We start from the raw sequence: 13,897 nt of genomic DNA, 5'->3' as shown, positions 1-13,897 counted from the left end.
AACAGAGTTTAATTGCTGTGATAAGAGAAAACAGGATGGATCAACAACATCGTAGTTACTTCACAATAATAACCTAATTGTAAAAAGAAGGAAGCCTGTACAGAATAAAAATATTCCTGTTTGCAACAAGGCACTAAAGTAATTAGAGGTCGACCGACTATGATTTTTCAATACCGATATTGGAGGACCGATACCAATTAAAATCGGACGATTTTTTTAGTTAATATATATATACAGTGCCTTGCGAAAGTATTCGGCCCCCTTGAACTTTGCGACCTTTTGCCACATTTCAGGCTTCAAACATAAAGATATAAAACTGTATTTTTTTGTGAAGAATCAACAACAAGTGGGACACAATCATGAAGTGGAACGACATTTATTGGATATTTCAAACTTTTTTAACAAATCAAATACTGAAAAATTGGGCGTGCAAAATTATTCAGCCCCTTTACTTTCAGGGCAGCAAACTCTCTCCAGAAGTTCAGTGAGGATCTCTGAATGATCCAATGTTGACCTAAATGACTAATGATGATAAATACAATCCACCTGTGTGTAATCAAGTCTCCGTATAAATGCACCTGCACTGTGATAGTCTCAGAGGTCCGTTAAAAGCGCAGAGAGCATCATGAAGAACAAGGAACACACCAGGCAGGTCCGAGATACTGTTGTGAAGAAGTTTAAAGCCGGATTTGGATACAAAAAGATTTCCCAAGCTTTAAACATCCCAAGGAGCACTGTGCAAGCGATAATACTGAAATGGACCACTGCAAATATACCAAGACCTGGCCGTCCCTCTAAACTTTCAGCTCATACAAGGAGAAGACTGATCAGAGATGCGGCCAAGAGGCCCATGATCACTCTGGATGAACTGCAGAGATCTTCAGCTGAGGTGGGAGACTCTGTCCATAGGACAACAATCAGTCGTATATTGCACAAATCTGGCCTTTATGGAAGAGTGGCAAGAAGAAAGCCATTTCTTAAATATATCCATAAAAAGTGTTGTTTAAAGTTTGCCACAAGCCACCTGGGAGACACACCAAACATGTGGAAGAAGGTGCTCTGGTCAGATGAAACCAAAATTGAACTTTTTGGCAACAATGCAAAATGTTATGTTTGGCGTAAAAGCAACACAGCTGAACACACCATCCCCACTGTCAAACATGGTGGTGGCAGCATCATGGTTTGGGCCTGCTTTTCTTCAGCAGGGACAGGGAAGATGGTTAAAATTGATGGGAAGATGGATGGAGCCAAATACAGGACCATTCTGGAAGAAACCCTGATGGAGTCTGCAAAAGACCTGAGACTGGGACGGAGATTTGTCTTCCAACAAGACAATGATCCAAAACATAAAGCAAAATCTACAATGGAATGGTTCAAAAATAAACATATCCAGGTGTTAGAATGGCCAAGTCAAAGTCCAGACCTGAATCTAATCGAGAATCTGTGGAAAGAACTGAAAACTGCTGTTCACAAATGCTCTACATCCAACCTCACTGAGCTCGAGCTGTTTTGCAAGGAGGAATGGGAAAACAATTCAGTCTCTCGATGTGCAAAACTGATAGACATACCCCAAGCAACTTACAGCTGTAATCGCAGCAAAAAGGTGGCGCTACAAAGTATTAACTTAAGGGGGCTGAATAATTTTGCACGCCCAATTTGTTTAAAAAGTTTGAAATATCCAATAAATGTCGTTCCACTTCATTATTGTGTCCCACTTGTTGTTGATTCTTCACAAAAAAATACAGTTTTATATCTTTATGTTTGAAGCCTGAAATGTGGCAAAAGGTCGCAAAGTTCAAGGGGGCCGAATACTTTCGCAAGGCACTGTATTAATAATGACAATTACAACAATACTGAATTAAGACTTATTTTAACTTAATCTAATATATACATTAAATTGATTTAGTCTCAAATAAATAATGAAACATGTTCAATTTGGTTTAAATAATGCAAAATCACAGTGTTGGAGGAGAAAGTAAAAGTGCAATATATGCCATGTAAAAAAGCGAACGTTTAAGTTCCTTGCTCAGAACATGAGAACATATGAAAGCTGGTGGTTCCTTTTAACATGAGTCTTCAATATTCACAGTTAAGAAGTTTTTGGTTGTAGTTATTATAGGAATTATATGACTATTTCTCTCTATACCATTTGTATTTCATATACATTTGACTATTGGATGTTCTTATAGGCACTTTAGTATTGCCAGCCTAATCTCGGGAGTGAATAGGCTTGAAGTCATAAACAGCGCTGTGCCTCAAGCATTGCTAAGAGCTGCTGGCAAATACAGGAAAGTGCTGTTTGAATGAATGCTTACGAGCCTGCTGCTGCCTACCACCGCTCAGTCAGACTGCTCTATCAAATTATAGACTTAATTATAATATAATAAACACATAAATATTAGGTCATTAAAATGGTCAAATCCAGAAACTATCATTTCGAAAACAAAACATTTATTCTTTCAGTGAAATACGGAACCATTCTGTATTTAATCAAACGGGTGGCATCAATAAGTCTAAATATTGCTGTTACATTGCACAACCTTCAATGTTATGTCATAATTATGTAAAATTCTGGCAAATTAATTACGGTCTTTGTGGGTAGGAAGAAATGGTCTTCACACAGTTCGCAACGAGCCAGGTGGCCCAAACTGCTGCATGTACCCTGACTCCGCTTGCACAGAATGCAAGAGAAGTGACACAAATTTCCTAGTTAATATATTGCCTGCTAACATGAATTAAAGTAAATATGCAGGTTTAAAAATATATAGTTGTGTATTGATTTTAAGAAAGGCATTGATGTTTATGGTTAGGTACATTGATGCAACGTCAGTTTTTTTGCGAATGCACTTGTTAAATCATCACTCGTTTGGCGAAGTAGACTGTGATAAATTAACAGGCACCGCATTGATCATTTGCTACACATGACAAACTAGTTAAACTAGTAATATCATCAATCATGTGTAGTTAACTAGTGATTATGTTACGATTGAATTTTTTTTTTATAAGATAAGTTTAATGCTCGCTAGCAACTTACCTTGGCACTCGCGTAACAGGTGGTCAGTCTGCCACAGTCTCATGACGTGCAACGTAATCGGCGTCCAGAAATGCCGATTATCAATTGTTATAAAAACCTGAAATCGGCCATGCCGATTAATCAGTCGACCTCTAAAAGTATTACTGCAAAAAATACATTTTTTGTCCTGAATACAAAGTGTTATGTTTGGGGCAAATCCAATACAACACATGACTGAGTACCACTCTCCATATTTACAAGAATAGTGGTGGCTGCATCATATTATGGGTATGCTTGTAATCATAAAGTCTTTTAGGATAAAAAAAAAACAGAATCGAGCTAAGCACAGGCACAATCCTAGAGGAAAACCTGGTTCAGTCTGCTTTCCACCAGACACTGGGAGATGAATTCACTTTCAGCAGGACAATAACCTAAAACACAAAGCCAAATCTACACTGGAGTGGCTTACCAAGAAGACAATGAATGTTCCTGTGTGGCCGAGTTTCAGCTTTGACTTAAATCTACTTTAAACTCTATCACAAGATCCGAAAATGGTTGTTTAGCAATGATCAACAACCAATTTGACCGAGCTTGAAGAATTTGAAAAGAATAAATGGGCAAATGTTGCAAAATCCAGGTGTGGAAATCCTTTAGAGACTTGCCCAGAAAGACTCACAGCTGTAATCACTGCCAAAGGTGTATCTACAAAGTATTAACTCAGGGTGTGAATACTTATGCAAATTTGATATTTCATTATTTATTTTTTTATAAATTAGCAAACATTTCTAAAAACATGTTTTCACTTTGTCATTACTTTGGGTATTGTGTGTAGATGGGTGAGGCACTTTTTCAACAATTTTGAATTCAGGCTGTAACACAACACAATGTGGAGTAAGTCAAGGGGTATGAATACTTTCTGAAAGCAATGTATCTCATTGATCAACATCTCAACCAAATATTACCCAATTATCCACATTGAAATGGTGTGCCCAGTGGGATAGGACCTCACACACACCCCTCATTTAAGAATAAAAATAAAAGTTAATGTTGGAATACATGAAGTGACATGAGCAACATTAACAAAAGTAAGGCTTTATGGATGTTATAGAGGAACCATATGTTTCAGCAGAATTTATGCTCAAACTGAATCCATGAAAATAATACCTACATGTGTCTAATATTAGATCCATAACCGAATCTGCTCCTTCATGGGTTTTGAAACAGAATAGTATCATAATCTGTAACATTTCTGTTCATATTATCACCTACAGTCATATTTTATTTTATAATGTTTTTCCAATTGAAGAGAAATGTATCTGGCAACAGCCTAGCAGTGGATTATAGAGGTGAAGGCTGCATCTTTAAGAATGCATCAAATCTAGAAATGCCTGACAGAGAACGCACATGTAGATCTATACTGCGTTAAACTAAGCTTATACTGTGCTGCTTCAAAGTATGTGAACCACTTGTGCAATTACAGATTTATTTTAGTTTCTACCATGAAATCTTAATTTAATCAGAACCAGTCTTTTTGAGCTGACATAACAGGTTTATATTTACCAATACCATATGTTGGTGTACAGGAAATCATGTGTGTAGTAGAAAAACAACATTAAAAAGGAATTAGTGCAGGTGCAAAAATAAGTGAACCCCGGGTTGCATTGATTAAATCAAGTAGGTAAGTAGAATCCAGTGGGGAAATAATTTGGTACCAAATGAACCAATCAAAGGAGAGATAGTTAGGAAAGTGTTTGAGCGGGACTAAGAAACCTGAGCTGTGTTCAAATACCCATACTAACATACGGTATGCTACATACTGTATGCTACAAAGATCGTACTTTTTGGAGAAATGTCCTCTGGTCTGATATAAACAAATTAGAGGTCGACCGATGTATGATTTTTCAACGCCGATACCGATTATTGGAGGACCAAAAAAGCCGATACCGATTAATCGGCCGATTTAAAAAATAAAATAAAAATGTATTTGTAATAATGACAATTACAACAATACTGAATTAAGACTTATTTTAAATTGTTATAATACATCAATAAAATCAATTTAGCCTCAAGTAGATAATGAAACATGTTCAATTTGGTTTAAATAATGCAAAAACAAAGTGTTGGAGAAGAACGTAAAAGTGCAATATGTGCTATGTAAGAAAGCTAACGTTTCAGTTCCTTGCTCAGAACATGAGAACATATGAAAGCTGGTAGTTCCTTTTAACATGAGTCTTCAATATTCCCAGGTAAGAAGTTTTAGGTTGTAGTTATTATAGGACTATTTCCCTGTATACCATTTGTATTTCATTAACCTTTGACTATTTGATGTTCTTATAGGCACTTTAGTATTGCCAGTGTAACAGTATAGCTTCCGTCCCTCTCCTCGCTCCTCCCTGGGCTCGAACCAGCAACACAACGATCACAGCCACCACATCGAAGCAGCGTTACTCATGCAGAGCAAGGGAAACAACCACTCCAAGGCTCAGAGCGAGTGAAGTTTGAAACGCTATTAGCGAGCGCTAACTAGCCAGCCATTTCACTTCGGTTACACCAGCCTCATCTCGGGAGTTGATAGGTTTGAAGTCATAAACAGCGCAATGCTTGACGCACAACGAAGAGCTGCTGGCAAAACACACGAAAGTGCTGTTTGAATGCATGTTTACGCGCCTGCTTCTGCCTACCACCGCTCAGTCAGATTATATGCAACACAGGATAAATAATAGATAATATCTAGTAATATCATCAACCATGTGTAGTTAACTAGTGATTATGATTGATTGTTTTTATAAGATAAGTTTAATGCTAGCTAGCAACTTACCTTGGCTTACTGCATTTGCGTAACAGGTAATCAGTCTCCTTATGGAGTGCAACGAGAGAGAGGCAGGTCGTTATTGCGTTGGACTAGTTAACCTGTTGCGTCGACCAAACCCGGATCCGGGATTCTATTTACAGACCTAAGCTCATTACCATAACGCAACGTTAACTATTCATGAATATCGCAAATGAAATGAAATAAATATGCCATCTCTCAAGCTTAGCCTTTTGTAAACAACACTGTCATCTCAGATTTTCAAAATATGCTTCTCAACCATAGGAAAACAATAATTTGTGTAAAAGTGGCTAGCTAGCGTAGCATTTAGCATTAGCATTAGCGTTAGCATCCAGCACGCAAGATTTCAACAAAAACATAAAAGCCTTCAAATAAAATAATTTACCTTTGAAGAACTTCGGATGTTTTCAATGAGGAGACTCTCAGTTAGATAGCAGATGCTCAGTTTTTCCAAAAAAGATTATTTGTGTATTAGAAATAGCTCCGTTTTGTACATCACATTTGGCTACCAAAAAAAAACGAAAATTCAGTCCTCAAAACGCAAACTTTTTTCCAAATTAACTCCATAATATCGACTGAAAACATGGCAAACGTTGTTTAGAATCAATCCTCAAGGTGTTTTTCACATATCTCTTCAATGATATATCGTTCGTGGAAGCATGGTTTCTCCCCTCAATCAAATGGAAAAGTACAAGCAGCTGCCGTTTGCGCACCGAATTCCACGCAGGACACCAGGCGGACACTTGGAAAATGTAGTCTCTTATGGTCAATCTTCCAATGATATGCCTACAAATACGTCACAATGCTGCAAACACCTTGGGGAAACGACAGAAAGTGTAGGCTCATTCCTTGCGCAATCACAGCCATATAAGGAGACAATGGAAAACAGAGCTTCAGAGATTCTGCTCATTTTTTGCTTGACGCATCATCTTGGTTTCGCCTGTAGAATGAGTTCTGGGGCACTTACAGACAATATCTTTGCAGATTCTGAAACTTCAGAGTGTTTTCTTTCAAAAACTGTCAAGAATATGCATAGTCGAGCATCTTTTCGTGACAAAATATCGCGCTTAAAACGGGAACGTTTTTTATCCAAAAATGAAATAGCGCCCCTAGAGATCTAACAGGTTAACTGTAAGGCTGCAAGATTAGATGCCCCGAGCTGACAAGGTGAAAATCTGTCTTTCTGCCCCTGAACAGGCAGTTAACCCACTGTTCCTAGGCCGTCATTGAAAATAAGAATGTGTTCTTAACTGACTTGCCTAGTTAAATAAAAGGTGTAAAAAATTTCAAATTAAAAAGCTTGCAAGCTGAAGAACACCATTCCAACCGTGAAGCACGGGGGTGGCAGCATCATGTTGTGGGGGTGCTTGGCTGCAGGAGGGACTGGTGCCCTTCACAAAATAGATGGCATCACAAGGGAGGAAAATTATGTGGATATATTGAAGCAACATCTCAAGACATCAGTCATGAAGTTAAATGGACAATGATGCCAAGCATACTTCAAAAGTTGTGGCAAAATGACTTAAGGACAACAAAGTCAAGGTATTGGAGTGGCCATCACAACACCCTCAATACCATAGAAAATTTGTGGGCAGAACTGAAAAAACGTGTGCGAGCAAGGAGGCCTACAAACCTGACTCAGTTACACCAGCGCTGTCAGGAGGAATGGGCCAAAATTCACCCAAGTTATTGTGGGAAAATTGTGGAAGCCTACCTGAAACGTTTGACACAAGTTAAACAATTTTAAGGCAATGCTACCAAATACTAATTGAGTGTATGTAAACTTCTGACCCACTGGGAAAGTGATGAAAGAAATAAAACTAATTCTCTCTACTATTATTCTGACATTTCACATTCTTAAAATAAAGTGGTGATCCTAACTGACCTAAGATGGGGAACTTTTTCTAGTCAGGAACTGTGAAAAACTGAGTTTAAATGTATTTGTCTAAGGTGTATGTAAACATGCAACTTCAACTGTAGTTAATATACTGTTTAATGTATTAGTAGCCAACTAACGTTAGGTAACTAGCTAACATACCGGTACATACTGCTGTAATGCTATGCGGTTCATAAGGATAGCGTAGCTAACAAATATTCAGCCAACATAATGTGTAACGTGACTTATTTGAAAAGGCATTACTTGATTAAATGTTTCAACATTTGTCATAATTAGTTAAAGCAAGAATTTGTATCCGCTCTCGACGGACTTCACATGCATATTTTCCGCCATTTTCTTCAAATCTGAAAAGTTATGCCACGCCCATTTTCTAAAGAATTGCATTATGGTCCCTGAAAGCATAGAAAGTGTCCACTACATGTATACTTTGTATTTTGGCTAATTTAGTATGTCATCCGGGAACTTTTGGTATACGAACTATATCCAGACTATGACCAATAAGCATACTATATACAAAATTTACGTATGGTTAGTATGAGTATTCGAACACAGCTCTGGTCAGTTTGGTGTTACCCATTCAGGTAAATGCAAAGCACACCATGCCGAGAGGAAAGGAGATCCCAGAGGACATCAGGACGAGGGAAATGAGAGCACATCGGTCTGGGGAAGGCTATAAAATCATCTCAAAAAAGGTTTGAGCTCAGTCCACTGTGAGGCTAATAATTTACAAATGGAGAGCATTTAACATGACAGCAACTCATTCTAGAAGTGGACTCCCTTCCAAAATATCCCCAAGAGTCACAAGAACAATAATAAATCAGGTAAAAGCCAACCCAAACATATAATTTACAGATTTGCAGACCTCCCTTGCTGCATCTCAGGTAACTGTGCATTCTTCAACAAGAAAAACACTGAATCAAAATGGGAGGGTTGTTAGGAAGAAGCCTCTGCTGTCAAAAAAGAACCAAACTGGTCGTCTTAACTGCCAGAGTCCAATTGACCTTTTTGGTGGCAAAAACACTGCCTATCACCAAAATAACCTTATCCCAACAGTCAAGCATTGTGGTGGGAATGTCAAGATCTGGGGCTGCTTTTCCTCCTCTGGACTTGGATGATCCACATCATTAAGGGAACCATGAATTCTGAGGTATACCAGGAGATTCTTGAACAGAACATCAAGCCATCAGCTGGGACGAAAATGGGTCTTCCTACAAGGCAATGAGTCAAAGCATTCAAGGAAATCTACCAAAGAATGGCTCAGGAGAAAGACTATTTGTGTTTTGGATTGGCCAAGTCAAAGTCCTGACCTAAATCCAATCGAGATGCTGTGGCAGGACCTGAAGCGTGCAGTTCATGCCAGACACCCCTCAAACCTCACTCACTTGGCTGAGCTCTGTAAGGACTGGGCAAAAATTCCTCAAAACAGATGTCAGGGACTGATTACTGGCTATAGGAGACGTTTACTCCAAGTTATCACTGCTAATGGAGGTGCCACAAGCTATTGACTGAAGGGGTTCACATATTTTTGCACACATCAAATCTGAAATTCTGTTAAATAAACCACTTTTGTTAAATAAACAATGAAAATATATATTTTTGGTTTCTGTCATTTACTTGGAATGTTTTGGGGTTGAGGTTTAGATAAGGATTGTATATGCTTATTTTAATATGTTATAGCAAAATAATGACCAGCCCTGTAGGGTTCTCGTGTTTTCAAGCAGCACCCACCACCCCAAACACAGACCTGAAGTGTTAAACTATCCAATCAACAATAGGTGGATACACGTTTTGTGGCTATTGATGTTAAAGGAAAAGTGTCATCTTATAGCCTATTGTAACTGAGCTCACAGCACCCATTTCGGGCTATGTTTGTCTCAACAGGGCGTGGGCCTCATTCCCTCCGCCTCTGAGGTAATTGAATCTGAGCTAGAGAATGCGCCAGCCAGGCGGGCAAACGACATGACCGCCAAAAATCTATATATTGTCCTCTCTGTGAACATTCCTCCTCTCTCCCCTTTGCTCTTAAAGGCAGTTATGTGTTGTGTATAGCTCAAGGGTATTTTCTAAACGAACTCAAATCAAGCTACGTGCAGCGCGTAGCTGATGCTGTGTTGGTTGCTTATGTTTTTGTCTCTCGCTTGATGTGAGTTCGTTTAGAAAATACACCTATATAACGACGTAGAGCAGCATCATCAGCATTCAATAGTCCTATATGTCTCATGTTGATAATAATACAATGCGGTAATATCAACAAAACTGGCAAACATACTAACGGTTCACCCCATCCTCGCACATCCGCCTGTATCACCTCCTCCCTTCAGTATTGAGCGCTCGAGGATAGCCTACCAGCTATGCCCAGCCATGCCCAGCCACCCTTCATTGCTCCGTCTGCGGGTTTGATGTCTTACCTGCAGCCTGGAGGAGAGAGGGAGTGGAAGGTGGAGAGTGAGAACATCTCATCCCTGTCCGCCATCTTCCTCCAGAAACGACTCGAAGTGACTGCAGATAAACACTGAGGGAGCGCAGTCCATTCACAACCGCGGGGCGCGACAGACGGACGCAATACAGACAACGCGGTTTCTCTCTCTTTCCCTCCCTCTATCCTACTCCCACGCTGTTAAAGATGCTCCTGGCCTCGACCTAGCCAAATCAGATACACGTACTCAACATCACCATCAAATCTGACTTGAGCTGCTATCCACTCTACGGCCCGGAAATGGCAGCGAACAGAGAAAAATAACAATGCGGTAATCACAAAAACAAATCGTATCTGCCCCCGATGCGGCCAGCCCAGCCAGCCAGCCTGTCACACACACGCAGACTGCCTTGTCAAATATCTGCTGTTGTGAAACAAAGCAGCGGTGCAGAGAGGGGAGGTTTGGGGGGTGATAAGTGCCAGAATTAAGCCTCGTGAAGCTACTGATACGTCTTACCAAGTCACCTAATGTCTTCCTAGCGCCATAAAATACCACCATGAATTAACATGGATGTCCATGGAGCCAATTTTTTTCTACAGCATCAAACTGCCAACGCGTTAACGACACAGACCCATGACATAGTGTTCACATCCTGTGCCAGTTGAACTGCTTAAAAACGTCTACATGTGTTAATGGTTAGTGTTAGTTTAAGTGTCTGTTTAGTTTATTATTAATGATCTCACCATGAACGCATGTACATGATTTTGTAAAAAATATTTTAATTGCCAGATTAATCAATTTCATTTGTTGATTTAGCTAAAGTAGGCATATCACATTATTACAAAAATTATTAGGCTAGTTGATATCGCAGCCAGCCACCATTACTGTGTAGATGATGCCTATTTCTCACATCAATATAGACAAGGGCTTCTTTGTTGGAGGTAGCCCAATTAAAAAATAAGAGGTAGCCTAGGTCTCTAGTGGGGAATTCAACTCCGACTTCAGTGCGTTCAAGACAACTGGAAACTAAAAAAAAAAACGAGCTCAGACTGGGACGATTTTTTTTTTTGAACGGTCATCCAACTCAGAATTCCAATTCAGAAACTCTGGCATTCTTTCTTTGCCCTGAAAATCGCAGATGACGTGATTTTACCTTGTTTTTTACCCAGAGTTCCCAGTTTACCAGTTTAACAGACACAATCAGTCACCATGCAATCCTTAGGCTATACATTTCTGTGGAGATGTCTTATGGTTAAAAGAAGGACTCAAATTGAGGGGCTAATTGAGGTTATGGAGTCAGACAAAAAGCATATGCTACCTCTTGTTTGCTTATCCTCAGAAAAAATAATGGACCAGAATATATAAAGCGATCTAGGCTACCACAATTATTAACTCCACAATTATTTCCGCATAGTCTACAAGCCTATCAAAGGTCTTGCTCAGCCTCAACATCACAGGAAAATGTGGTTGGTTTATTAAATGCTCCGCAATGTAGAATATTAGTGGTAGGTTATGCTCACCGCAAAAGACCAAAAATCTAGAATCGGTATGGGTCAATGCATAAACCAAACAGTTTAACAGATAACAACTTTTTAGTCAGGAGAATCGCATTGAATCAGGCTATTTCATCTCAAGACATCAGTCATGAAGTTAAAGCTTGGGTCTTCCAAATGGACAATGACCCCAAGCATACTTCCAAAGTTGTGGCAAAATGGCTTAATTAAGGATAACAAAGGCAAGGTATTGGAGTGGCCATCATAAAGCACTGACCTCAATCCTATAGAAAATGTGTGGGCAGAACTGAAAAAGCGTGTGCGAGTAATGAGGCCTACAAACCTGACTCAGTTACAGCAGCTCTGTCAGGAGGAATGGTCCAAAATTCACCCAACTTATTGTGGGAAGCTTGTGGAAAGCTACCTGAAACATTTGACCCAAATTAAACAATTTAAGGGCAATGCTACCAAATACTAATTGAGTGTATGTTAACTTTTGACCCACTGGGAATGTGATGAAAGAAATAAAAGCTGAAATAAATAATTCTTCACATTCTTAAAATAAAGTGGTGATACTACCTGACCTAAAACAGGGATTTTTTTACTATGATTAAATGTCAGAAATGGTGAAAAACTGCGTTTAAATGTAGTTGGCTAAGGTGTATGTAAACTTCCGACTTCAACTGTATGTAAAAATACAGTTATTTAATTATTTAATTTAAATGTTTTGTTAGACATACAATAATGTTGATGGCAGACATAAAAGAAAGGATACATGTCTATAATTTCTTATGTCAGTGGGGTTGGTAAGGGATGGAAAAGATAGAGGTGAGTTGTGAGAGAAACTCTAGGGTGGTGTCATGACCACTGGAGTTATACACCTTAGCAGTACCTACCTGAAAGCGGCGGTTACTTAACTTTTTAGGGTTAGTGGGCAGTATTTGGAAATTCGGATGAATGACGTGCCCAAAGTAAACTGCCTGTTATTCAGCCCCAGAAGCTAGGATATGCATATAATTGGTAGTATGGTAGTACTGAATAGGAAACACTCTGAAGTTTCAAAAACTGTTAAAATAATGTATGTGGGTATAACAGAACTGATATGGCTGGCGAAAACCCATTGAAATGGCTGTCTATGGGGAAATCAAAGGAATACCTCCCAGATTGCAGTTCCTAGGGCTTCCACTAGATGTCAACAGTCTTTAGAAAGAGTTTCAGGCTTGTTTTTTGAAAAATTAGCTAGAATTTGTAGTTTTTCTAAGTGGCTCTCATTTTGACTATAGTATTGTGGCGTGCGTGAATGAGGGTGTACACTTCATTATTTATCTCCGGTAATGAACATTCTATTCTCCATCTTAAATTGTATCATTTATTTACATATTAGGGTACCTGAGGATTGATTAGCAATGTTGTTTGACTTGTTTAGATGAAGTTTCTTGGTCACTTTTGGGATTCCTTTGTATGCATTTTGAATGAGGGAAACAGGTGGATTACTGAATCAAGCGCGCCAACTAAACTGACATTTTGGAGATATAAAGAAGGACTTTATCGAACAAAACTACCATTTGTTATGTAGCTGGGACCCCTGGAATTGCAAACAGAGGAAGATCTTCAAAGGTAAGTGATTTATTCTATCACTATTTCTGACTTTCGTGACACTTCTGCTTGTTTGGAAAATGTTTTTAATGCTTCTGTATGCGGGGCGCTCTCCTCAGATAATCGCATGGTATGCTTTCGCCGTAAAGCCTTTTTGAAATCGGACAAAGTGGCTGTATTAACAAGAAGTTAAGCTTTTAAACAATGTAAGACACTTGTATTTTCATGAATGTCTAATATTACGAATTTTGTGTTTTGTATTTCGCGCTCTGCAATTTCACCGGATGTAGCGCCCCACCTATCCCAAAGAGGTTTTAACTTGACCCATTGGTTGAGATTGATTACTTGGAGAAACCCGTGGGCCAGTAATGGTACTGCTGACAGCATGGCAATGCCACCCACCATGAGGAGGCAAATGCAAATAGTTATCATCTGAGTATTTTATATTCACCTAAACGGATGGTGACCCCAGCTAGGAGCGAAAGAGCAGTTTCCCAGGTCTCACATTCCTTTCGTCCTTCTTCCAAGCCAAGTCATTCGCCCGATTGTCGAAGCACTTGTTCCACTTGATTCTCCTCCGGTGGCTCTCCTTCTGTTTCTCTTGCGCCTTGTCCATGTCTCACCTTGATTGATAATAGAAATAAATGCAAT

At 39.2% G+C, this 13,897-nt stretch overlaps 1 protein-coding gene across 3 annotated transcripts in view; it reads right to left on the bottom strand.

The window, feature by feature from the left end:
* Positions 1–10,563, bottom strand: part of LOC139406084 (mitogen-activated protein kinase 8 interacting protein 2) — a 54,783-nt gene extending 44,220 nt beyond the window's left edge. For 2 of the 3 annotated variants that reach the window (XR_011633935.1, XM_071148554.1), the window contains exon 1: positions 10,149–10,563. Coding sequence is in view for 2 of the 3 variants with exons in the window: in XM_071148554.1 (XP_071004655.1) it covers positions 10,149–10,213 (65 nt within the window). In the remaining variant the exon portion in view is untranslated. The remainder of the gene's footprint in view (positions 1–10,148) is intronic. The other variant, XM_071148565.1, reaches the window with a different exon arrangement.
* Positions 10,564–13,897: the final 3,334 nt, after the last annotated feature.

The sequence above is a fragment of the Oncorhynchus clarkii genome, chromosome 1 (genome assembly GCF_045791955.1).
Source record: "Oncorhynchus clarkii lewisi isolate Uvic-CL-2024 chromosome 1, UVic_Ocla_1.0, whole genome shotgun sequence".
Taxonomy (NCBI): Eukaryota; Metazoa; Chordata; class Actinopteri; order Salmoniformes; family Salmonidae; genus Oncorhynchus; species Oncorhynchus clarkii.
The sequence above is the reverse complement of the archived record's forward strand: the minus strand, read 5'-3'. Positions and strand labels throughout refer to the sequence as shown.